Source organism: Phaseolus vulgaris, chromosome 9 (assembly GCF_000499845.2).
Source record: "Phaseolus vulgaris cultivar G19833 chromosome 9, P. vulgaris v2.0, whole genome shotgun sequence".
Lineage (NCBI taxonomy): Eukaryota > Viridiplantae > Streptophyta > Magnoliopsida > Fabales > Fabaceae > Phaseolus > Phaseolus vulgaris.
Genome location: NC_023751.2, coordinates 28,036,201 through 28,062,002, shown reverse-complemented (window position 1 = coordinate 28,062,002; position 25,802 = coordinate 28,036,201). Strand labels below are relative to the sequence as shown.

The following is a 25,802-nucleotide window of genomic DNA, read 5'->3' as shown; positions in this document are numbered from 1 at the left end:
GTTTCATAATCCATAAAATATGTCCTAGACTCTAGAATTCGGAAGGTAACTTTATATTTTGAATTGTAGAATTTGTAAGGTATTTGACATTCCCAAAAATATCTTCCTTATAAAGTTCGAAATATAACTTTTCATTCTGAATTGTACAATTCGAAAGGTATTTCACGATACTACAAAATACCTTCCAAATTGTAGAGTTTGAAATACAACTTTATATTTCGAATTGTAAATTGTCAAATATCTTCCAAATTCTATATTTTCAAATACCTTCCAAATTCTACAATTTGGAATATAAAGTTACCTTCCAAATTCTGAACTTTACAATTCGGATTATAAAATTCAAAAATGAAAAAACAAAACCCAGTAACTGACCTTAAACAAAGTCAACAATGGATTTTAGAACTCGGAAATGTATTCTAAATTCTATAATCCAAAATGTAAAATTTTGTATTCTAGATTGTAGAATTCAGAATATAAAATTTGCATTCCAAATTGTAAAATTCAGAATGGACAATTTTAGTAATTTTGAAAATATGGAGGTGCATGAAGAATTTGATGAGAAAAGTATTAGGAAGTACCCCAAAACATGCATTTGATTTTGAAGTTGGGTATGAACCAATGCATGCTATTAAATAGGACAAATTCTCCTTTCACCTTCATACCTTTTCCATGCACCTTGATATAAATTGTGAAAATCACATTCACATATCTTCATTCCAATCACAATACTTCCATTCTTCTCCAATTGCAGCGTTTGAGAGAGAAATTCCATAGTTTAAGCACACGTGAGAGAGTTGGCGAGAAAATTTGTCATTTAAGCATGCGTGAGAGAGTTTGCAAGAAAATTTGTCATTTAAGCATGTGTGAGAGAGTTGATGACAAGATTCATTGTATTTGATGTTTTCTAATGTATTTTTTTTTTAGTTTTATACTCTATTTTTGTATCTTGTAAGTTTTTTTTAGGTTTTGTGGCTTCTAAAAAAATAAAGAAACGTAAACATAATCACCCAAGACACCATAAAACTTATCTCAACCATAATCATTCATTAATTTATTATCCTTAAATTAATTCATTATCCTTAAGTACAAATAACTAACAGGAAAAAAAAAATCACCACCACTTCAAAATAAAAATAAAATATTAAACTTTTCATACATAGATCACACTTATCATCATACTTATAAGATATTATTAAAATTAAAAAAAATTAAAATTAAAAAAAAGGGAAGTGAGAGAAGGTATGATAGTGGTTAAATAGCGTAAAATCGAAAAAACGAGATGGGAAGAGATTCTTATTTCTCCACTGCCAGTGTGGTGACTCGTTACCATCCTTCATCGTCCTTCATAACTTCTCAGTCTCCGATTCTGGTATTTTTCTATTTCATCTGTTCTTATAGCTGAAAAGACTTCGGATATTTACATACTCGTTTCTTCCAATTCTCTACTTTCTCTTTGTTTGTGCATTTTTTTTACTCTTGCTTATGCTGTGCGCTTCGCCACATCTGTGCCGTAGCACTTTTCCGAAAACCTAACATCAATTTCCGTTTCCATATTGCCATTGATTTAATCACATGGCTTATGCCCATGGTTTGGTTCGGATTGTGTTTTTCATGTATTAATTGTTTCATACACAAAAACCCTTTTGTGTGTGTAAACTTTAATTGTCTGTGTGTTTCTTTTTCCCTGTACCAAAATTTTGAGAGCATTTAGCGAACCTTCGTAAGCGATTTTAACTGGTATTAAGAAGGTCCGAAGTTTAAAGTTTTGATAGATTGCTTGCTGGTTTTGCTTCTCACAGCCTTAGCGTGCTGCCTGTGTATGTTATTTTGATAGATATAGAAACATAGATTCATTTTTGTTAAGCCTGTTGTTTGGAACAATGGGTTAGTCTTGACCTTTTGAATTGATTTCTGTATATTAGAAAAAAGGCTGAAAATTTTGTGACTATGAGGTCGTTTTATTGGGTTTAGTTTTGGTCTTCATGGACAGACGAAGGTAAATTCCAGTGTTTTTATTCAGAATCCTCCACCCGTGCATCTCTGTCAGATAGATTGGAGTTGTTTCCTAGGAGTTCAATGTTGGGTTGAGTTGAAGAATTCTCTTTTTCCTTTTTTTTCCTTTTTAATTGGGAGACTACTGAGGGCGGTTGCTTGTTTTTATGGCCACCTATTTTTCTCTTCTTATGTGAATAGTTTGAATTATCTATGCCCTCCTCTAGATATTTTATTTACTTTTATCTCCAACAGGAAAGTCCATTAAGCATATGGAACATTCTGTATTTCTGTTGAAGTTATTATATAAATGCATTACTGCTGCTTGTATTATAGTTGTGTTAAGCTGTTTATATTTAGTATCCCTTTGTTATTTGACTCTTACTGGTTTACATTTGCAATCTTCAAAATGTTTGGTCTGCTTATTCAGTGGAAATTATTAAGTTGTGAAAAATATGGGAAAAGGTGCGAAGCCAAAGGAGTCAGGAGGAGGGAAGGGGAAGGGGAAGCAGGCTGCAAGTGGAAGTGATGAGAATGCTTCTAAGGGGAAAGGAAAAGGGGGGAAAGGTCAAGATGGGCTCGGAACTTGCACTTACGTAAAAGGTAGGAAAATTTCCTATCTCTTGATACCATTGTATCCATGATTAGTTTTTTTCATTGTATCCATAATTTCTCTTCTGGCTTGTTATTTCCTATAGCCAGGCACATCTTATGTGAGAAACAAGGTAAGATCAATGAAGCGTACAAGAAGCTGGAGGATGGTTGGCTCAGCAACGGAGATAAGGTCCCCCCAGCTGAGTTTGCAAAGGTATTTTTCTTTTGGAGGTCATACAATGATTTTTATTCTTGTTTCAGTTTTAAATCCTTATTTTGGTTTTTCTGTTCATAAGGGAGCTTTAGTTAAATATCATAATTGTTTTCTGCCCCCCACAATCTGTTGTTAGTGATGTGAAGTTTGATTCTATACATTGAAAAGTGTAAATACGAATCTGTTCATTTGAAATTTAATCTAGAGCAAAATATTTTGGTCATTATTAAAAAAAAGATTTCGCTTACTTCACAGGTAGCTCAAGAGTATTCTGAATGTCCTTCGGGAAAGAAGGGTGGAGACCTTGGATGGTTTCCCCGAGGAAAGATGGCCGGGCCATTTCAGGATGTTGCCTTCAACACACCTGTTGGCGCAACTAGTGCTCCTTTCAAATCAACGTATTCTCTTGCACTCTAACTTTAATTATCCTGATTAGCAACTGTGCCCCTTGTCTTCACTATTTACCCAGGCTTGCTAAATATTACTTGGATGATGTTGCAGGCATGGCTACCATGTTATCTTAAGTGAAGGAAGAAAGAACTGATCCCTGATTAAGAACGAAACTGAACTTCAAGGCCATCAGAGTACTCAATTTTCTGATATAATTATCTGCTTCCTTTCCTTTTTGATTGTGGTTGAGAATAGAAACAGACAGTTTCTAGTATGTGTACTGATTTTGCTTTCTAATACTTTGATAATTCAGAGAATATATGTGAATGTGGATGGTTTTACTTCTTCTGTGAAGTATTACACTGCTTTAGTACCAATCATGTAGACCACCAAATTCATTTTTGGGGTACCTACGGGCAGGATAAGGTTTTGGCAGTCTCTAATTAATGTATTGTTGTCAAGTTTATCACAGATACAGGTTAAGGGTGAAATGAAGGAGGGAATGCCATATAGACCCTCACTTAATTCTAATTACTTTCAGGTTGAAGTTTGCTAGGTCAACCTTTACATTGGATAAATTCATCTAATCCATTAGGAACATTCATCTAATTCATTGGGTGAATTTGAATTCGGTTAGCAAATTTAGTCCTACAACTGCCCTTAACTTTGGAGGAGAAATTCATTAGTCAAATCCCAATTTGCTGAGTGAATTATGTAAAACCAGTAGTTCTGCCTCAATATAACCAATTTCAAGACTTGTCAGAATCATTCTCTTGATTCCAACAAATTCATAATATGCAAATATGCTCATGTATTGCACAAATTTCATGTTCCAATAGGCATTTCAACCAAAATTATCATTCAACATTCAATATTCAATTCAATTCGATTCGATCATCAATCCAAACTCAAGTCAATTCAATAAAACTAAATCTAATTTGTCCTACAAAGTTTCATACCTAAAATTAAAATTATTTTCCATTCTAACATACACCATTTCTCAGTTAATCCCAACCTATACAACACTCAAATGGCCCCTACAAAGTTGTCAACAAATTTCTAAAATTTTAAACAAAGAAACATAGCCATCCAATTCAGTTTTGATTAATCCCTAAACATAAATCAATATACAATAATTCATTAAGAATAACTTCTCTTATTATTTGGGAATTGCTTATATTTCAAGTAAAACTTTGAAAGAGTTCAAAATTCTTCAAAATTCTAGTAATGTGTAGCGACATAGTAAAATAATAGAATATTTTAATCAAGAATTAAACTAGTTGAGAGATTATTTTTCTCAATTGATAAAACAAATAATGAAATGAAATACTAATAGAAATAAGAATGGAGAGATTTAAAAAAAGATAATTACTCCAGAAGGAAATATGTTTTTGAAAGAAATAAGAAATCTTATGAATTCAAACTATAAAATTTGGAATATAAAATTATATTATGAATTCTAAAGATCAAAATATATTTTTTAGATTACAAACTCTAAATTTGAAATACAAAATTATATTTCAGAGTTTGGAATGTATTTTCAAAGTCAAAAAACACCTTTCAAACTATAACATTCGAAAATACATTTCAAATTCTTGAATTTAAAATAGAATTTGAAAAATCTACGAATTAAAGAAAAACAAATTTTACACCTTACTACTTAAGGATAATTTTGGAATTAAAAAATTTATGATCTACGAATTACTTAATTACAAATAAAGAAAAATAAATCTTACACCCTACTCAAAGATAATTTTGGAATTGAAAAATTTATGGAGAGGAAGGAAGTTTACTCAAGGAACTATGAAGGTGGAGAAAATGTGAGGACCCATGCTCTTATATAAGTTGATAATTAGATAAATTAAAAAAAAAAATGACAGTAGTAGAAAAGGTGAAAATAAAATAAAAAAAAGATATGTTTGATTGAAGATAAAAAAGTGAAAGTTAAAGAGGAAATTTATAATAATCAATATTTCTAGGTATACATCAGTTATACATTTATTGTTGTATTAATTTTGATAGTAAAATGCAATTATTATCGATTTTATATCTATAGAAAATGCACTATTAGAACTTATGTTTTTTTTTTTCTGATGTACTGTAAACACATTAAAAAAAAACTTTACCTTTGTACCAAATCAACGATGAAATATGAAAACAGATTTGCAATGAAAACAGAATTTTACTTTTTAGTACAAAAATAACGTATAATAGGTTGTTATATATATATATATTATGTGGTAAATGTTAAAATAAAAATTTACCACATAATAAAGAAAAGATAATAACGGATTCATTATAATAAGTATTGAAATATTTTATTTTTAATATAATAAATATGATAAAATAAATAAACTATTGTCTTAATATAACAACTTTAACAAAAGGATCAAAGGATTAAAAACACCCTGTTTCAAAGATTAATTGTATATTAACTTTAATGTTTCTTCTAATAAACATAAGTAATAACTACTAAAAGACCAAACATAAAAGTGTAATTTTTTTATTATACTAAAAATAAAATATATCCATGAATGAATTATTTATTCATAAATAAATGAAGGGATATATTTATTGAAAGTAGACATCAATAAAGAGAGAGAAAAAATTAAAATGAAGAAAAAGAAAAGCACTTAATAATGGCATCTATGGTACTGTGATAAAAGAGTATTTCTGAGGATTTGTTTTATATGAAACCACACCATTTGGTTGGAAGAAAAAGCCAGCGAATAAATAAAGAAAAAATTAGTATTACTTTTTTATTTTTTCATGTAACTGAGCCAAAATAAACGGGTAAAAAACTTAAGATAATTATGTATATTTCAAATCATTATATTTTATAGTAAGAACCGTGACAATACATATATAATGGATATATGTATATATATACACACACTCGTGTGTATAATCAATTACAAATATATATTATTTATAAAATAATTGATTATTAATTTGTATTTATTTTACCTACCTACTTTCTCTCTATCAAACAAAGTGCAATAAAATGAATGAGTAAGCACACAAACAATTGGACAACCTTAAACTGAGCAAGTAGATGGGGGGAGCAGTTTCCATTCAAAATTTCAAACTATGTTGATAGTATGTTCACAAAATTATTGAATTTAATCACAAATTATATGCTCACAAACTATGTAGATGGGTTTGATGAAGAACATGAAAACGAAGGTTCTATTGTTTTAATTTAATCACAGTTTATAAGTCAAGAAAAAATAATTAGCTCATGGTTAGTCTGATCTATGTTGAGTTTGTGTTTAAGTCGTTTTTTACCACTTAAGGTGATCCTAACCGCAATTAAGATCTAAAGAAATGTAATTAGGAGAAGGAACTCTACTAAAGATGGACAGTTACATTCTCGAAGAAAAACAAGTGATCGACAAAAGAAGTTAATATTTGACACATAAATCAAATACTCTACCCCAGTGTATCTAAATATACAAAAGTCACATGCTAACTGTTATCGTAGTCATTCCCATAAATGCTAACATATTGTACACTCAACAGAAACATAGTAATGACTGAGAAAATTTTCTATTTCATGGTTTCTATAGGAAACAATATAAATTTAAAACCAATAACCAATTCTATGGTACAACAAAATTTGCAAAACTTATGAGTTATGAGAGTGATGATGGCATTCATGAGCATAGCTAGTAATTGCTAACTATATCTGTCTACAAGCTTAAGACCCCAGCTCATATCCTCACAGTGGCGTACATGTGGAACAAGTGCGCCAGTATCAGTTCCTCTCTTAGCCTTACAATCATAGAAGGGAGGAGCATGGAAGCATGGCTCCATTGACATGGCACGTTGACAAGCAGGATCAGGGGCTGTTCCATTCTCTGGCTTGTACAGTATCCATGGTTTCAGACCTCCAAGCCCCTGCGCCACATACCCGAAAGTAGACCATGAGCTCGTGACCAATGCGTCGGTCAAGCTCAATAAGTACATTTCTGCCCAAGCTTTTTGGTTGTGCATCTTCTTCTCTGTTTGTTGATACCCTTCATGGCTTGGCTGGTAAATGCCAATAACTTCTCCTGTCGCAGTAGGATGTTCCCAATACATGTCTCTCACTTTCTCAAAATAACCAGAGCTCAACGATGTCATTAGCACAGCTTTTGACTTTGGCTTTCCTGATGAGTTAACAATATCACCCTTTGGATTAACATCAGGCAAAATATTCTCCTTCAAGGTGCAAGCTAAGATCTGATCCAACACATGTTGAAATGGACCAGTTCCCGTGTCAAACACCCTTATCTGGATGCCTATTCTTTCATCAGCATTAGCTAAATAAGCATGGTAGTATCTACTCACAAGTCCCCATACTTTGTTAGTGGGGTGGAAAAGATATCTACCCAAGAAATGAAAAATTGTTTCCTTGTTCGGAAAGAGATCACTCAGTTGCTGCTCAAACGATGGCATCAAGAATAGAGATGGGACAAAGTAATTATCTGTTCTCACAACTAACCATGGTACTTTCTGAAGAAAAGTTTGGTCTTCATCACAGAAGAAAAGTTTGTCTTGATCATCATAGTCATGTGCTAGATGAAGATAGACAAAAGAGGGCACCATGGATTCTGTAGTTGCTTTATTTTTCAGCATTTTCCCATAACATTGATCAGATTTCTGATCATATTTGGAAAAATGACTGTTGAGAGGGAAATCAGGAGGGAGAAACCAGGAAACATGTGGAAACGGTTCACAGAAAAGATCTACCATATCAACTCCAGGATCAACCAATAGAACACGATTCGTGAGGAGGGCGTATAGAAATGCAGAAGCTAAGGTCAATATCCTATTCCCTAGCCCACTATATGAAATCCATACCACATATTTACATGCGGGGGAATCACTTACATGACCAGACCTGAGATCTTTCACCGTTTTATTATAGGATTCAGTGTAAGGTCCACATTCCTTGTGAAGAGCTTCATATTTTCTCAAACTAGAAATAAGGTAAGGTGAAGGATTTCCTGAGAGTCCTTTGCCATATGTGGCAGATTGGTACCTGCTGAAACAAGATCTTTCATCGAAACCACCAGCTATAAGGCCACCAAGTAGTTTATCTTTTTGCAACTCAACAGAGTCAGAGACCTCCCCTACAAGTCAAAGAAGAAGAATTCCATTATTAAACCACAATGTTCATCCATGTACGTAAGAAGAAAATCAAACATCTAAAAAAACTGGAAATGGGAAAATCAGGTCACTACAATAAGAGCAACAACCAAAGTCATATCCCTCTAGGTTAAATCAGGTACATGAATCACAAAATGCTTTTGAACTCACCTACAAACTAATTTCTCAGGGAAAATCAGTTCATTCATTTACAGAACTACAAAAAATATATGGAAAACATCAAGTTCTCTCCCTCATCGTATTCATGACTTCTTTCTTAAAATTTTGAGTTTGATTCCAACTCAATCCAATAAATTTTCTTATGTAACTAGATTGTTCCCACTTTTTATATATATATATATATATATATATATATATATATTATTTTGATTATATCATTAGTTAATATGAGATTTGCAACACTACTTCATGTTATTGTCAAGAACAGAACATCACGAAATTCGAAGACTAAATATTTAAAGGTGATCCAACATGCTTAGATGCCATCTTAAAATTTTGAGTTTGTACCTAACTCAATTCCACAAGTTAAGTCAGAAGTCGATTCGAAAAGTGAAGTCACAAGTTGACAGTTGTCCCTATTTACGTACAGTATTCTAGCCTTAACAACGGTGATTGTTGGATCTCCAACAATCATTGGATTTTGCACCGCATACATTGTACGAAACAAAAATCTACAGAAAACCAGAAAATACTTAAAAAAAGGTCGCGATTCATCAGTAACAAATCCAGCATAGCAGTCACATATTCCCCGCGGATGCATCACATTACACAAAACGAAAAAAATGCCGCATAACAGTAAGATCTAAATTCCATACGTGTCTACCAAGTTAAAAGTGACATGAAGATGAAATCATAAACTAGAGAAGAAGAAGAAACCTTTTTGAGTTTGTTTGAGTTGGAGAAGAGCTTTTGCAGTTGGAGATGATTGGAGGGGAGGGTGCGGGAGAAGGAATGTGAGGGAGAAGAGGAAGAGAGAAAAGAGAAAGAGGGCCATGAGGCGCGTGAGAGGGAATTTGCGGGTGGAGCGCGTGTCGGAATCGGAATCTGGGAAGCTTTCTTCGTCGTGACTGGTGTTGCGCCAGTGCCTCTTCATGGGTTATGCTCTGCTTCTTCCCTTCACACCCAAACACGGTGCTGCTTACTCTTACACCACTTTGGAGTTGGAGATCCTTTCCATAACCATACCACCACTCATCATGCCACAACCCAAGTTTTCACTCAACCATTTTTCCTCCTATTTTATAAAAATAAATAAACAAATTAAACCTACCATAATTTGTAGTTTAAATATTTTTGTTTACTAGGTTCAAAATTAATTATTTACCAAAAATAGGAGACACTACACTACTCCAACATTATATCAATTTAATTTTACATATTTTTTAAAATAATATATACGCATTATTATAAAATATAGAATTACTTCTTTGTGAATGTGGTAGTTTGTCTTTTTCTCATACTGTTACCAAATAACATGCCTATTTTTTATACTTTATTTAAAAAATTTACAGTTTTTGTATTTTTTGTCAATAACTATCAATTTTATTTGGTCAACTATTACATGATGCCTTTTAGAAAATATAATGTACAACATTAAAAAATACAACATTGTAAGTATATTATATAAGAACAAAATCAATTATAATAAATGTTTAGTTATATTTTTTTTTCTAATTTTTTAATTTTTCTTTGTGAAGTTTTTCTTATATTTAATTTTGATGCATTTTTTTATACATTAAATCAGTTGTTTCTCTTTATACTTTATAGAGAATTGAGTGTCTTTTCTAATTATCAGTAGTTTCTCTTTGTATAAGAGAATAATTGAGTGTATTTTATAATTATCAGTTATTTCTCTTTATAGAGGGGAATAACCTTTATTTTATCTTGTGTGTTATGATTCTAGTATTTAATTATTGATTATTCAGACCTAGAATGAGTATACTACTTGTATATATTCAGACCATTTGTTTTGATTTGAATAATAAGAAAGAAAAGATATTCATTCTCATATCCGTTGTCTTCAGTTTACTCTTTTGTTTATTTCTGTTCTCTTTTGTTCATCTCTGTTCTATTTTGTAATATTATATTTTATTTAAAAAATTTACAGTTTTTTTGTATTTTTGTGAATAACTATCAATTTTATTTTGTCAACTATTACATACCAATATTGATTCCTTTTAGAAAATATAATATACAACATTGTAAAAATAAAGACAAAAATACAACATTGTAAATATATTATATAAGAACAAAATCTATATCATTATAAAGATATGAAGGCAAATGTGTATTATTGAGATAATACGATGAAGTGAAAACGGGTCAAATACATAAAAAGACATTGTTAAATTATGTATTTAATTTTTTTTTTTTTAACTTTCACAATTATCCTTTGATGATACATAGTTAGACAATAATTTTTAGACTTGATAGACAACATATGAAATACTTTTAAAAACTTAATTTGAAAAACTCTTCTTCTTAAGTTAGTATAGATTTAATTATATGCAATTTTAACAAGATGAAGGAAAAAATAATACATTCTCAGATTTTTATACTAATTCATTGGATAGTGTAGACTATATTCAATTCTAAATCAACTAATTGAGTTTCACTATGTAAACTACTCCTATAAGTTACAAATGAGCATTCTTTTGGAACATAGTCACTCTTGGCTAACTTGTTGGGTATTCTTTGAACACTTAATTACTCATGGCTAAAAACACAAGTATTCTTTTGGGACGTAATCACTTGTGGCTAACCCACCGAGTATTCTTTTAAACACAACCATTTTTCACTAAGAAAATTACTTATCTAAGATGTAATCTACAAGATTATAATGATTTGCTTAGCGTTTTACAATATATAGGGTTTAAACTCTTTACTAGTTTTTTAATGAACACAATAATTTTCTTACAAAGGTTTTCAAAAATTCAGAAAATTTTAGTAGTGTTTCAGAATTTTTCAAATCAAACTGTTCTTGTTCTTCTTATTGTTGGGTGTATTTATATAAACGTTGGAAAATAGTGTCGTTGCAAATGTTGTTCTAGTCGTTGAGCAACTTTATTTCATTTGAACGTCTTTCTTTTGTCTAATTAGCTTGAACGTAGAGGATGCATTAAATGTGTTTCATGCATGCATTAAATGCTCTTCTCTTGAAGTAGCATCCCAATAGTTGGTAGTAGTTATTCATCTTTGGTCAAAGTGCCTTTACTTGAAATTGTGTAAAGTGCGGAATCATACAAGTTAGATAGTATTTTTTAGAGTTGACAGAGCAAGCGTCAAGAAGTTGTTGAAGCATAACAACTTTAGCACATTTTCTAAGAGATCGTTGATGTTGATATATGCTTTTATGGATAAACTTGGTAGACGAAGGAAGCACATATTCCTTACAACATAAAATAAGCATAAAGAGATTTTTCATGAAGTACAACATTAGCTTAAGTTTATGTGCTTACCATATGAGCACAACACTATTGATCAGACGGAAAGAAACTGCAAAGTGTTATATCTCCTTTTAGATGGAACACTTGCTTCTTACATAATTTGTTGAAAAAAAAAACTTTCATCTTACAAATGAAGTATGACCATGTTTTATAATTTGTTGTTTAACATCACTTAATCAAAGTTTGGGTTGTTGATTTTTCTCTAACAATTTCCGCCTTTTTATGGTACTTAAAATAATAAAGTTGAAACATGATATTTTCACAAAAAGCTTTGAATAAATCAAGTTTTTACAAACATTTTGAATACCATACAAACTCTCTCTCACACACATATATATAAATATATATATATATATATATATATATATATATATATATATTTTGAAGCACAACTTTGATGGCTTGTCAAACTGTTAAACAAAAAAACTGAATTCTCATTAATTAGATCATATCAAGATGATATAACCTTTAGTAATTTGAGTACAGGATATCAGAGTTGTTTTGATCTAACAAGAATAAACCAAATATATATTTGAATTTGTTACATTCAGCGCAGGAACATAACAACATAAAAAATTGAAAGCTCCCCCTACGTTGTGTAGATCGCCTATATGTGTATACTCCCCCTAAACTGATGAACTCTTAGATTTTCTCACTTCTCGCTTCGCTTCTCCTCTTCCCTTTTCTTAGAGCTTTTCTTTTCGCCCATCTTCCCCTTAATTTATCATTTCTCACTTCTCCCCTTCAATCATGATTTTCTCCCCCTTTCTTCTTATCTTCTTCCCCTTTTGAGGCAACAACAACAAAGAGGTGGACATCTTTAATCAACCTCTCCCATTTTTTCAGATGAAAGAAATCAGATGAAAGAACAATCGGAGTCAAGAAGGTTATTGGCAATAAAGGCTTAAGTCCAAGACTGAGCAAGAACATGGCCATTGTTTTCCACTTAGCGACTTCTTGAAGGGCTTGAACATGAGCTTCAAGTGTAGGTTGAAGTAGTGCACTAGTTCTGTCTAACACAACCTTGAAAAGCATGTCTTGTTCGCTTAAGATAAAATGATTGACCAGGATGGTAAGACAACAAAAAGACATGTATGATCTGAAAAGCATAGAAGTATAACTTATGTACTCTTCTTGATGTTGTTTGAGAGGGAGAAAATGTCAGATCCACAAGTAGAAAACTTGGAAGCTTGTATGGATTGAAGATTTCACTTCTGGTGATAATGTAGAGGTGTGTACAGACAATGCATATCGTGTTGACCACCTTTTTGGATGTTTATCCAACAGAGTTTTCATCTCTAGATGTGTAGGTATGATGGACTCTAAGATTTGACACATTACATCAATGGAGTAAGAGGACTCTAAGGCCCACTAGGTAAAACTGGAAGTTCATCAATGGGAAGGCTTTTGCTTCGTGCCTCCAAATTTTGACCAACACCCCCAAGCAGTATGCGAAAAGATCGAATTTCCCTTATGGGTTTTTTAATTTAACCCTACCTTTGCTCCCTTCTCCTTCCCCTGCTTTGTTTCCTGTGTAGTGTATTCCACTTCTCCTCTGCTTTGTTTGTTGTTGCATTGCTTTAACCTCCACTTTTCTTCCATTTCTTCGCCTCACGTGGCCTATCCCAGCTACTGAAGGTACCAATTTTTTATTTATTTTTTACTTTTCTGAACGTGTATTCTAAAATTGTACTCTAGGGTGGGGGAGGTGTGAAGATATGAACACATTCTGAAAAGACCAATATGAAATAGTAATTGTATGTGCTAGAAAGGTCGATCTAGAATTGTAATGTTGTATTTCAAAAAAGGCTTTCTAGAATGCAAATTTACAATTCCAGATTGACCATTCTTGAACATACAATTACTATTCCATATTTGATATTTTCATAAAACAATTATTCCTGAATATACTGTGAAGTACATTCTCAACATAAACCTCCTAGAACAAGCATTCTAAAACCCTTCTCCAATACTTCCATAATGCGCTTTCTAGGATGTACAAAATATGCTTCCCTAAACACAAATGCATAATACAATTCACACCTTTCACACTATTCCAAAATGTGTTTTCTGGAAATACAAATCCAAAAGCAATTCTTATTGACTAAGCACTTTCTGGATTATGTGTTCCAAACGCATATTTATGAACTCCAAATTCTGGCAACAAAATCTTCCCCATTACAACCAACAAAACCGAAAAAACCACCCTTCTATACCTAAAACTACCCGCCTAAGTGACTTTAAAACAACACCATGAGCTCTACCACCCCTTGCCGAAATTATCCTCTTCCAAGCTTCAGCCACCAGAACCCAACATCTTCAAGGAGAAAACCGTTTCATATAAAACTCCAATAGGCAAAATCGGTATTTCAAATCTTATTGGGGTGTAGGTTGAAATTTGGATGGTGCAAGAAGCAAAAGCTCAATGGGAAGTTAGCTCAACCCTTAACAAATCTAAATAAAAAAAGATGGGTTTCACTTGGGGTGAAGGCCCGACTTTCCTTTCATTATCCCAAAGCTTGTTTAACTTCTTGTCTAGTATTGGCTATGGCAGATTTCACTAAGGAGCTCTTGGTTGAATGTGATGCTTCTCGTTGTGGAATAGGTGTATCCCTTACGACAAAGAGCCATAACACACTTTGGCAAGGCTCTTTCACAAGGAACTTTATCTAAATATATATGTAGAAAGGAAATTACGGCACTTGCGTTGGTTGTTCAACATTGGAGGTACTAGCTCATAGAAGAAGTTTCAAGTTGTTTACTGATCATAGTAGCTAGAAGAATTTACTCTATCAGAGAATTACCACTACTTATATTGGTTATCTAAGCTTTTGGTTGGAGTACTAATTCGATGGTTTGTATAAACTTGGTCGCGAAAATAAAGTTGCAAAATATACCTCTTCAAGAAGATATTGTACAATTGAATTAAGAACCAAGTGTAAGAGTCCATGCTGGTTGGATTTTTCCAAGTTGGAGAAGGAAATTGATTTGATTGAATTGCAAAATGCTTTTCTATGAACGGAAATTGTTATTATCTAAAAGTTCATTGTTGATTCCTAAATAATTACAAGAGTTTCATTCACCCCATGGGAGGTCACTCTGGGTTCACATAAAAATACAAGAGGTTGGTTGGAAACTTATACTGAAAGGGAACGAAGAAAAGTGTTATGGATTTTTTGTGTGGGCATGGTATACGTCAGTGGCATACATAACAAACATTGTCCCAGATGGACTCTTACTGCCAATTCCAATCCTAGAGAAAATTTTGGAAGATATTTCAGTAGACTTTATCACGAGGCTTCGAAAGTGACTTGGATATGAAGTTATAATGGTAGTAGTTGATAGGTTATCTAAATATGTCCCTTTTATCGCCTTTAAACACCCATTTACTACCAAACTTTTGTAGAAAGATTTGCCCTAGAAGTCATTAAATTGCATGGATTCCATTAATCTCACATTAGTAACTGTGACCCGTTTATCTTGAGCTGGTTTTGGAAGGAACTATTTTGCCTTCAAGGAACATTGTTGCACAAGAGTACCTACTACTATTCTCAAACGGATGACTAAACAGAGATAATGTTCCAAAACTTATTATGTTTTCTCCTGAGCAACCAAAACAGTGTTTTTCTTTGGTATAATACATCATACCATACAACGGTTGAAAAAACCCCATTTGAAACAGTCTATGGTAGGCCTCCACCAACTGTCATAAGGTATTTTGAATGGGGAAACCAAGTTAGGGGTGTGTGTTTTAGTTGATAGAGATGAGGCCTATAGTAAGTTGAAGTATCATCTACAAATAGCTCAACAAATCATGAAGAAACATCCGAATTCTCCTCACAAACAAGTGACATATGTTGTTGGTGATTGAGGTACATACATAAACAAGATACTATAGCTAAGTGGATCAATTCAAAATTGTCTCCACGCTATTTTGTCCTTTCTAAATTGTAGCCCACAAAAGGGAGGTCGCGTATAAACTACAATTTTCCTGAAGCATCCAAAGTTCATCCTATATTTCATGTATCCTAGCTCAAGAAATCTCATCAAGGTAAATAAGTAAAAATCACAATGCTCCCTGAGATAGAGGTTTAAGATACAAATCTTTGGACTACTCAACCAATGGAAGAGGCTACGTGGGAAGAAACAAAGGGAATCAAGGAGACGTTTCCTACCTTTTTCTCTTGAGGACACGGCAAAATTTATAGGAGCTAGAATTTATAGGAACCCAATTCCAAAAGCCCCTAAACCCCTTCTATACCCGAATTCCTAAGATTAGTTAGACCCATTATTACAAAACAACTCATAGGTAAGGTGGGGGTCGAGTTAGTTAAAGAGAGATAAATGATCTTTCTTATTTTCCTTTCTCGATCAATCATACATACTGATAGCAGTTGCTGTTAAAAACACTCATGGATTGACGGTCAATAAAAATAATTGGCAAAACTCGTTCGTGAATTCTTAACTTTCATTTTTATCCCTATGCTAAACTTCACTGTTGAATCTTGAATTGGCTATGTTTGTCACATATACATTATTACCACTTCTATTGTTGGAATGTCTAGTTTGTTTTTAGTCTGTTTTTACCAACAACAATGGTTGAACTAGGAGCCGAAAAGAAAACAAACTAAACAGCTTTGCGGAATTTGCTTGCATATATTTAAGGTACCTTTTATTGGTGCTTAATAGGCTAGAATGAACTTGGAAAGTAACCATAAGCTTCCAGGGAACATCATCACTTATCTGTCATAAAGGATGATCACCATCAACGATCAGAAATTCACCAACCCCACTTTCCACCTCAATGGAGCTACAACCAGGAGCTCTTGACTGTTTTATCTGATTCCTCACAAATATCTTGTTGGTCCACAAGCCTTTATTTGCATAAATATTAGACATAGCAACACTGTCACCTACATAGCCAGGATCCAACTTCAGTAGTTTGTGCCTAACTAAGGCAGCTAGTTCTAATTCACCTTGAACACTGCAAGCCCCCAACAAGGTTCGCCAGACAATCACATTTGGCGGCATTGTCATCTCCATAATGAAGTCATAGGCATCTCTCAGATGCCCACCTCTGCATAAAAGATCCACCATACAGCCAAAATGAGCCTCTCTGGGCTCTATACCATAAACTTCACTCATGCTTCTGAAATGCCACTTCCCTTCCTCAACCAACCCTGCATGGCTGCAAGCCATTAAAACTCCAATGAACGTTACGTCATTTGGGGTCATGACACAATCGCCCTTGTCCCTACTTGTGCTCATTTCTGAAAAAAGTTGAAGAGCCTCACATGCTTGCCCATGGACTGCATGCCCCACGATCATGGAAGTCCAAGTTGTGACATCTTTGTTTCTCATGCCATCAAACACCTTCCTAGCCGTCACAACATCCCCACATTTCGCATACATGTTTATAAGAGCATTATCCAAACACACATCTCTGTTCAGCCCTTGCTTACACCTCACGAAAGCGTGAATCCATTCACCCATTTCCAGTGCCCCGGTCTCAGCACAGGCAGAGAGGGCAACGGTCACAGTGACTTGATCAGGTTCTACATTGTTCCTCTGCATCTCTCTGAACAGTTGCAGAGCTGTCCCAGGCTTGTGGTTGTCAACATAGGCAGAAATCAAAGAGGTCCAGCATATGATATTCTTTGAGGGTATTTGAACGAACACTTGGTGCGCATCACGAAGGTTGCCACTCTGGGCGTAGACTTTTAAAAGGGATGTCTGGAGTTGAACTATGGCTTGGTACCCAAGTTTTACGATGAGGGTATGCAGTTGTTTTCCTTGGGTGGAAGAGTGTTTGTTGTTGCAGGCTTTGAGGGCATAAAGCAAAGAAAAGCTGTCAATGGCGTTGAAAGTGGGTCTTTTTCTTAAGAAGGATCTGAAGAGTAGAAGCACTTCGGTGTGCCTGTTGCATTCAAGGTGCTTCCTAAGGGTTTGGTTAGGTCTTGGTGGTTTGAGGCTAACGGGGAACTCAGCTTTGTGATGCCACTTGGACATGGGAACACGATGAACCAACGTGTTCGCGCTGCTTCGAAGCAAAGAGTTGAACCATTTCAAGCGTGTCATGAATATCACACGTTCAGTTCTGCCATGCTATGCACTTGTGTATAATTTGATCTAAATGCGTGTAGTTTGCTGAAAACTGGTTAAAATTCCATGAAATGAATTTTTTTAACTTCCAATGCACAAACATTGAAGAAGGGAACAGGAAGTAAGATATACCTTCAAATTTTTTCCACTTTACAATATTGAAACTAAGAAGAAAATAAGAAAGCAGACAGACATGTTTAGTAGAAGGAAAATTTAACTTTCTCAAAATTGAAAGTTATAGAAGTATTTTTTTCAACATTTAATATAGAAGGAAAATATAACTTTTTCAAAATTTTAAATTTTAAAAGGATTGTTTACTTTTCAAAAGTTAATATTAGTAGAAATCAAAGTTTTTCAGACATGATATTTAACTAAGTTTTAAAAAAATCATAAAAGAATAATACATTACAAATTTTAGTCATTTTTAAAAACCATAGTTTTAAGGATACGTGATTACCATCAACCATGATTTCTGGCTATAAATAAGATTATTGTCATTTTTATATGTAAAGATGAAAAGTTTGATGAATTCAGTTCATATAAATTCATGTACTTTTTCATTTTTCTCGTACACAAATACTGATTTTTAACTTTAAAATACTAATGTCCGACCCAAATCATCAGTGTTTTTACCTAGAAAGAACTGTACATTAGCACCGATCTTTTTCCCTAAGCACTCGTTTCCACAGTCAAGGAGAGAAAAGACTTAAGTTTTATCCCAATGCAAGTAAAATTTAGCACTCCTCTAGGAGGATTCATGGATTTACTTTGAGATATTTTAGTATTCATTGTACAATGTTGCAAATTTATGAACTATAAACGTGCGTATCATTACTTTAAAATAAAATAAAGATAAAAATAATGTAAGACTTCATAAAACTGGCGTTTCCTCGAATGGGGACTCTTTTATTCATATTTGGTTCACCATAAAATAAAGCCACTAGGTTGGTTGTTTTTATGAAATAAACCAGAAAGAATTAGCACTAAGATCAGTATATCATTAACTCTAGTGAAAAAGGTGTCAGTTCTCCTCTGTCATGGCTACTCTTCTGACTAGAAGAAAACCACAGAAATCCAATGTTAATATGTCTTTCTCGTGTGACAAGCCATCAAAGGTGGAACGCAAGTTCCCTTCATGTCACAATGCCTTTTTCTCAATGGTTTTGGAGTTATACGACGGCCATGAACAAAAGTCAAAACATAATCATTCATGTTCCACCAAACACTCATGACCAAATAAGCCCGATGTGAGCCAATGCTAGCCGGGGGAACATCACTTGCTAATCAATAGTCTGTAATGTACTAAGCATCAGTGGCATTATGATTTCATTAACGGAAGATCAGTTGTTAAAACCCTTTTGTAATATATATTGCAATCAAGGAGCCCAAAACCTGTATCACCCTCCAGATGCTGGAAGATGAATGCCATATTCCATTAAATGCTCAGAACACATACGAGCTGATTTCAAATATCCATTCTCCCAATAGCCCCTGGACAATACACGATATAAGAAAGTATTGGGCATAACACCCATTTTCATCATGTCCGCATGCAGCATCATTACATCAACCATATGCTTGGACTGAAAGTGTGTCTGTAACATGGTGACATAAACTAGCATGTCTGGTATGAAACCATTACATCTCATTTCCACAAAAAACTTAGTGGCTTTAAAGATCCGTCCATCTTTACATAAACCTTGAATTAAAATAGCATACATCACACCGTTCGGAGAACAAAACCTGATATCCATTTTACCACCAGAGCAACCAGCTCTAGTTTTCTCCAAGAAAAGTTTGATTGCATCCTTTATCTTTCCATCTTTCAAAAGGCCATCGATTATACAACTAACTGTGAACACATTGGGTGCTAGTCCTGCATCTAGCATCTCCCTGTGCAACCTGAAAGCCTCTTTGGTGTTCCCAACCTTGCAGTGACCATCGATCAACGCAGTGTAAGTTACCACGTCAGGCACAAGACCCTTGATCACCATTTCTGTGTACAAGCCCATTGCAGCTGTTACATTACCTTTCTTGCAAAACCCATCAATCAATGCTGAAAATGTGATAACATTAGGTTCAATTTTCCTTTCAGTCATTTGGGAACACACCTCAATAGCCTTCTCCATGTCACCAGTTTTACAGCACCCATCAATCACCACATTGTAGGTCACAAAATTGGTAAGAACCCCAGCTTCATCCATTTTCTCCATGAAACCCTTAGCATCTTCCAATCTACCCGAGTCACAAAGACCCTTGATAAGTATATTGTATGTAAAAACATCAGGGTAGATTCCACACCTTTCCATTTCTACCCACAAATGCATTGCTTCAGGCAAGTTCCCCGCCTTACAATACCCATCAATCAAAGAATTATAAGCATGTGCATTAGGAACAACATCAAACTTGGCCATATAAGCAAAACAGTTTCGCGCAGCCCTCAAATCCCTCATCTTGCAGAGAACATCAATCAAAGTAGCAAAAGTGACAGCATCAGGGTGCAAGCCATGATTTAGCATATCACTGTACAAATCAAAAACCCGTCTCATTTCACCCATCTTGATATACCCATCCATGAGGGTCTTATAAGTGTACAAATTGGGTGTCACCACCCCAGATTTTCTCATCCGTCTAAACACACCCTCGGCTTCTCCCATTTGACCATCGTTGCAAAAAACTCGAATGAGAATAGTGTAAATCACAATGTTGGGTTCAATCCCTCTCTCAAGCATTTCATCGAACACCCTACGCGCGTTGCTAAAATCACCCCGTACACAACAACAGTTCATCAAAATGCCGTAGGTGATGACGGTGGCGGAAAACCCGCGCGACACCATGTCTCGGTACACCTCCCACGCCGAATCGAACATCTGGGTCTTGACGAGGCCATGAAGAAGCGCGTTACAAGGCTGTAACGGAGGCAAAAAAGAATGGTTTTTGAAGACCCAGAGGGCTTCCTGGACGAGACCCAGTTGGCAGAAGGCGAGTACGAGAACTCCAAACGCGCGTGGCGTGAGGTTGGCGCGGTTGAGAGATTGGAAAAGGGAGGAAAAGAGAGTGAGGGGTTTGCGGGAGTTTTGGAGGTGCTGTTTGGTGAGGAAGGTGGCTTCAGTGATGGTGTTGGAGGACGTGAGGATGTGGATGATGGCGTTAGCGTCAGAGGAGAATGATGAGGAAGGGTGGGTGAGAGCAACGTTGATGATGGGGATGCCTTTACGCCGAACAAGGTTGAACATCGCTCACATGAATCGCATGAACTGAAGTGAACTCACACAATTTGGTAATACTCGGCTATTATATTATCTTTAACTCGTTGTGTCCGCAACACAACATCATGCATGCTTGTTTCAGAAGAAATGTAGAATTTGTATGATAAAAGTGTAGGAAAATATCATCATCCTCAACCCAATGAGTGAGGGTGGGTTTGTTTTCTTTCCGTTTCAATCATGTTTCATGGAGTTTTTCCGCTCTTTCTCCCGTTACGCACTTAAATGGGTATTTGGAGGTAATTTTCAGAATAAATGTGTCACAGGAAAATGTACACAAAAGCTTAGATATTTCTTTTCTTATTAACTAGCCAAGAAGAGACACGTCTACGTATTTTTACATATTTTTTACTAAGTCACTTTATATTTTTTTATAAATAATATATAAATATATTATTTTGTGATGTTGTTTTATTTTCATCATATAATATTGTATAGTGGTATAATATGTTTTGTACTTACCCGTGTTCGGTTTTCGGCAGTACTTATGTGAATGCTCGGTTCTTGGGCAGAGTGCGAAAACAATTTGGTTGTTGGATCTGTGTGAAACTCACACAAATGACCTTCTTTCAGGAATGAGTCCAAAGTGCAGTAGGTCCGATACGCAAAACAATTTTATATGTTCATACTTATAAAATTATTTGGGGCAGTGAATATAATATTTGTCATTATTGTGTATGTTTGTTGTTATTACGTGACAATAACCTTTTTTGTTGCATGTTTGTTTCACTTAGTTAGTTGCTAACCCTAAGAAGATAGGGAGATGCATTAGTAACATAAAGTGGGTCTGCGGATAGCACCTGAAGATCATCGGTGTCCGTGACAGGTGGTTTTCTGTTAGATATAAAAGTTTAAAATGATTATTTTCAGTTAAAATTTGCTTATCTCTAGGAAAAATTGTTGCATGTGCGATGATAAAAGGAGAATAAGTTTTCAGGGGAAGGTACATTGTTTTTGCACACTAGATTGAAACTGTTACTTTTGGTGAACCCTAGCTGACTTGATCGTCAGAGTGTAATCAACAGGTAGGGCGCCTTCTGTCCCAACGGAGCCTTATTCTAGCATCGAGAAGGATACGTGCGTCTGATTCCCAGAGAGGTAGTTCTAGGAGGAGGGGTTCAACCTAATCAACCGGCGGGAAAGTCAACCGGCGAGAACATTTGGCACCCACCGTGGGGCCCGCTAAAACTTGATCCCATCCACATTCTGGTTCGAGTCTACAGACGACGATGAAGAATACGAGACAAGTGTCATCGGGACAAGAAGGAGGTGAGGCTCCCACACTGCAGTAGCTCATGGGGACCATTAAGAATCTCCAAGAGGCCAATGAATAGTCCAGACAGGAGTAAGAAAGAGTACGAGAAGAGTTACGCAAAACCAATGAGGATTTGCGTAGAGACCAACAACAGCGAGATCGACGTATCTCAAGGGAGCGAGATTCAAACCCGCCTGAGAGAGACTGCCTCGAGCCTTTCTCACGAGCTATCATGGACGAGCCAGTACCCGCACATTACGTGGCACCTAAGATCACTTTCACGGGAGTAGAAGACTCATAAAGTCATTTTACTGCGTTTAACGCCCAGATGATTATCTCAGGTGGGTCAGACGCGGTAAGGTGCAAGATGTTCATGGGCACTTCACGGGTACGGCGATATAGTGGTTCAGTGGACTCCCGGACGACCATATGACCTCTTTTACACAGTCTGCTAGACTGTTTCGAGAGCAGTTTAATGCCAATTGAATTAAACCCCCCCGTCCTATATTACCTCTTCAATGTGCGCTAGAGGGAAGGGGGGACATTGAAGGATTATCTGAACCGATTTTGAGCTCTCACTGTGAGACTCCGAACTCATGATGAGAACGTCATGGTGTCATCCTTCGAGTAAGGAGTCGCTCCAGGACCGTTCTGCGATTGACGAATTCATCATAATATATCTGACCCATGCATAATATCATGAAAAATGGATACAAATTTTTGGCTGCTACTTAGTATCGACAATAGGTCTGAAAAAGTATCTAAAAATATGAAATTTAGATATTTGTACCCCGTCGAGGTATTCCCTTATCAGAAATCCGACGGAGACTTTCTCCGAAATCAGACGAAGAACAGTCGCCCACATTAATGTTGAAGAAGCAATGCCGGTTAGAAACAATGGTTCGCATTCTCGGCTTGCTAAGCCAAAGGAGACTAGCAAACCTTCCCGGCCTTTGAGGGCTAACAAGGCCTCAGTTGGGAAGAAGGCAGAAGTCAGACATGCCTTTTACAAGAAGGGCGAGTTTAAAGCAAAAGGTAAAACGGAGGAGTTTCGTCCCAAGTTTCGCATATCGTACAAGGAACTAATAAGCATACCCACAGTGGGCGAAAAGCTGAGGTTCCCCCAAAAGGCTGATAGTAATTTGGGGGGAAGAAAGGATATTTGGTGTGAATTCCACAAGGGGTTCAAGAACGATATGGGGTATGACCCTAGGCTACCAGCTGGTCGAGCTGTTGAAAGACGGTTTCTTGAAGGAATACCTTGAAGCAGACCAAGGAGAGCCACAGGGGGAAGCTGTCCAACGGGACCAGACGCACGAGGTCCTGGTGCACGCCGAGTTAAATACGATCTCGAGCCGGTTCTCTAGGGGAGGCAATACGACCACCAAGCATAAGAGGTACGCAAGGGCAGTGATGTCGTTGAAAGTAAGAGATCATGATGATACACCAGAACTAGATCTCTACTTCACGAAGGCAAACTTGGTGGGTGTCGTCTCCCACGACAATGACCCAGTAGTGATATTTGTTGTTATGGTGGGAAGAAAGGTGCATCGGGTTCTCATTGACCAGGGAAGCTCGGCAGATGTGCTTTTTTGGTCCACGTTTGTTAATATGCGACTATCCCTTGATCAATTAAGGGCACATGACGAGTGCTTAGTTGGTTTCGTAGGGGACCAAGTGGAGGTTCAGGCTATATTGACTTGAGGACGACCTTTTCAGATGAGGAAGCGACCAAAACTATCGTCATCAGGTATGTTGTGGTTAACACTCCCTCTGCTTATAACCAGTTGTTAGGAAGACCCTCGTTGAACATGTTAGGAGCGGTGTCTTCTACGAAGCACATGAAAATGAAACTACCATCCCTCGAAGGAAAGGTGATTACGATAAAGTCCAACCAGAAGGCGGCTCGAAAGTGTTATGATAGTAGCTTGAAGAACATAAGGAGTTTCAACTTTGTCACAATTTCTCAAGAGGGCAAGGTGGTTGAGGTCCTAGAAGTTGAGATAAGCTATAAACAACGACCAGGATCGGTCGGTGATGTTCAGGAACAAGAAATCGAGGGAAAGTTGTTCAAGCTCGGCGCGTCGTTAGGTCGGGAGTTGCAAGACCAGATAGTTGGAATGATAGCCAGGCACCTAGATGCATTCGCATGGTCCTTCGGTGACATGTCTGGGATAAATCCTGACTTCCTATGCCATTGACTCACTATGGATAGCAGGGTTCAACCAGTAGTGCAAAGGAGGACGAATTTAATGAAGAGAAACGCCTAATCATCAAGACGGAGACTCAAAAGCTATTGAATGTCGACCATATCAAAGAGATCCAGTACCCTAAATGGTTGGTGAACGTGGTGCTAATTCAGAAAGCCAACGACAAATGGAGGATGTGCACCAACTTCACGGACCTGAACAAAGCATGTCCGAAAGATTCTTATCCACTCCCGAGCATCGATTCCTTAGTGGACAACGCCTCAGGTTGCCGACTACTAAGTTTCTTGGATGCCTTCTCGGGGTACAATCAGATCCGGATGCACCCCAATGATGAGAACAAAACTGCTTTCATGACAGAGTTCACTAGCTATTGCTACAAGGTCATGCCCTTTGTCCTAAAAAACGCTTGCGCAACTTGTCTGCGATTGATGGACAGGATTCTCGTCCCCTTGCTCGGACAAAATGTGCAGGCATACGTAGACGACATGATCGTTACCTTTAAGGTGAAGAAGCAACACGTGACAAATCTTGAGGAGCTATTCGCGACTGTATAACACCAAGTATAACATGAATGCTTAAATAAGTATTATTGATAGTTGATAAGCATTGTTTATATATATATATATATATATATATATATTTTAAATATGTAAGTGGTGTAATTGTTAAGTAATGATAATTTTGCAAGGAATGAACTATGGATTAATGAGAGCAAGAGAAATTACCTACATATTCGCAATAGTTATGAATTAACTGAAGAATATAAAACTTTCTCATTTTAATTAACAAGCAGATTAACTAGAGGTTGAAGATAAATTTACTATAAAATAAAAACGAGTATACATCTTTCTAATTAACTATTTTATTTAACAACGAAATTTCTTTACTATTATGTAACTAATCCATTGAAAAATTGTTTGAAAAAGGATAACTATAAAAAAAAATTATGCTAACTAGTCTGCAAATTTATTATAGTTCATGTGATATATTCAAACTGATATGCTCTATGACTTTGTTTTATTTATTGTCATAAAATTTAAAGAAAACTATGCAAATATGTGAAACTAAATGTTGTAATCCTAACAACTTTAAAATAATTCATACCCATCAACTCCAATCCATAGGTAATAAATTTTACTTTTTTATAAATATGTATAATTTATTTATGTATCGTTTTTG

At 35.5% G+C, this 25,802-nt stretch overlaps 4 protein-coding genes across 5 annotated transcripts; 1 reads left to right on the top strand and 3 right to left on the bottom strand.

The window, feature by feature from the left end:
* The first annotated feature begins 1,260 nt into the window (after positions 1–1,260).
* LOC137821809 (uncharacterized) lies at positions 1,261–3,544 on the top strand. Of its 2 annotated transcripts, none has more exons than XM_068626566.1 (5): positions 1,261–1,369; positions 2,423–2,595; positions 2,691–2,800; positions 3,056–3,198; positions 3,302–3,544. In XM_068626566.1, exons 2-5 carry the CDS (start codon positions 2,448–2,450, stop codon positions 3,342–3,344), a joined length of 444 nt encoding a protein of 147 aa, XP_068482667.1. In that variant the 5' UTR covers positions 1,261–1,369; positions 2,423–2,447; the 3' UTR covers positions 3,345–3,544. The 2 variants fall into 2 exon arrangements, with proteins under 2 accessions (XP_068482667.1, XP_068482668.1); XM_068626567.1 differs by having other exon boundaries at positions 1,283–1,369; positions 2,437–2,595.
* A 3,107-nt stretch (positions 3,545–6,651) lies between these two features.
* On the bottom strand, positions 6,652–9,601 carry LOC137821845 (galactoside 2-alpha-L-fucosyltransferase-like). Its single transcript, XM_068626620.1, has 2 exons — positions 9,221–9,601; positions 6,652–8,307 (listed from the first exon to the last, which is right to left on the bottom strand). Exons 1-2 carry the CDS (start codon positions 9,435–9,437, stop codon positions 6,869–6,871), a joined length of 1,656 nt encoding a protein of 551 aa, XP_068482721.1. The 5' UTR covers positions 9,438–9,601; the 3' UTR covers positions 6,652–6,868.
* A 2,591-nt stretch (positions 9,602–12,192) lies between these two features.
* Positions 12,193–18,031, bottom strand: LOC137822476 (putative pentatricopeptide repeat-containing protein At1g74400). Its single transcript, XM_068627366.1, has one exon. The coding sequence runs from the start codon at positions 17,866–17,868 to the stop codon at positions 16,537–16,539; it is 1,332 nt and encodes a 443-aa protein (XP_068483467.1). The 5' UTR covers positions 17,869–18,031; the 3' UTR covers positions 12,193–16,536.
* Positions 18,032–18,869: 838 nt separating this feature from the next.
* LOC137822524 (pentatricopeptide repeat-containing protein At5g61400) lies at positions 18,870–21,416 on the bottom strand. Its single transcript, XM_068627421.1, has one exon. The coding sequence runs from the start codon at positions 21,126–21,128 to the stop codon at positions 19,290–19,292; it is 1,839 nt and encodes a 612-aa protein (XP_068483522.1). The 5' UTR covers positions 21,129–21,416; the 3' UTR covers positions 18,870–19,289.
* Between the last annotated feature and the right edge of the window lie 4,386 nt (positions 21,417–25,802).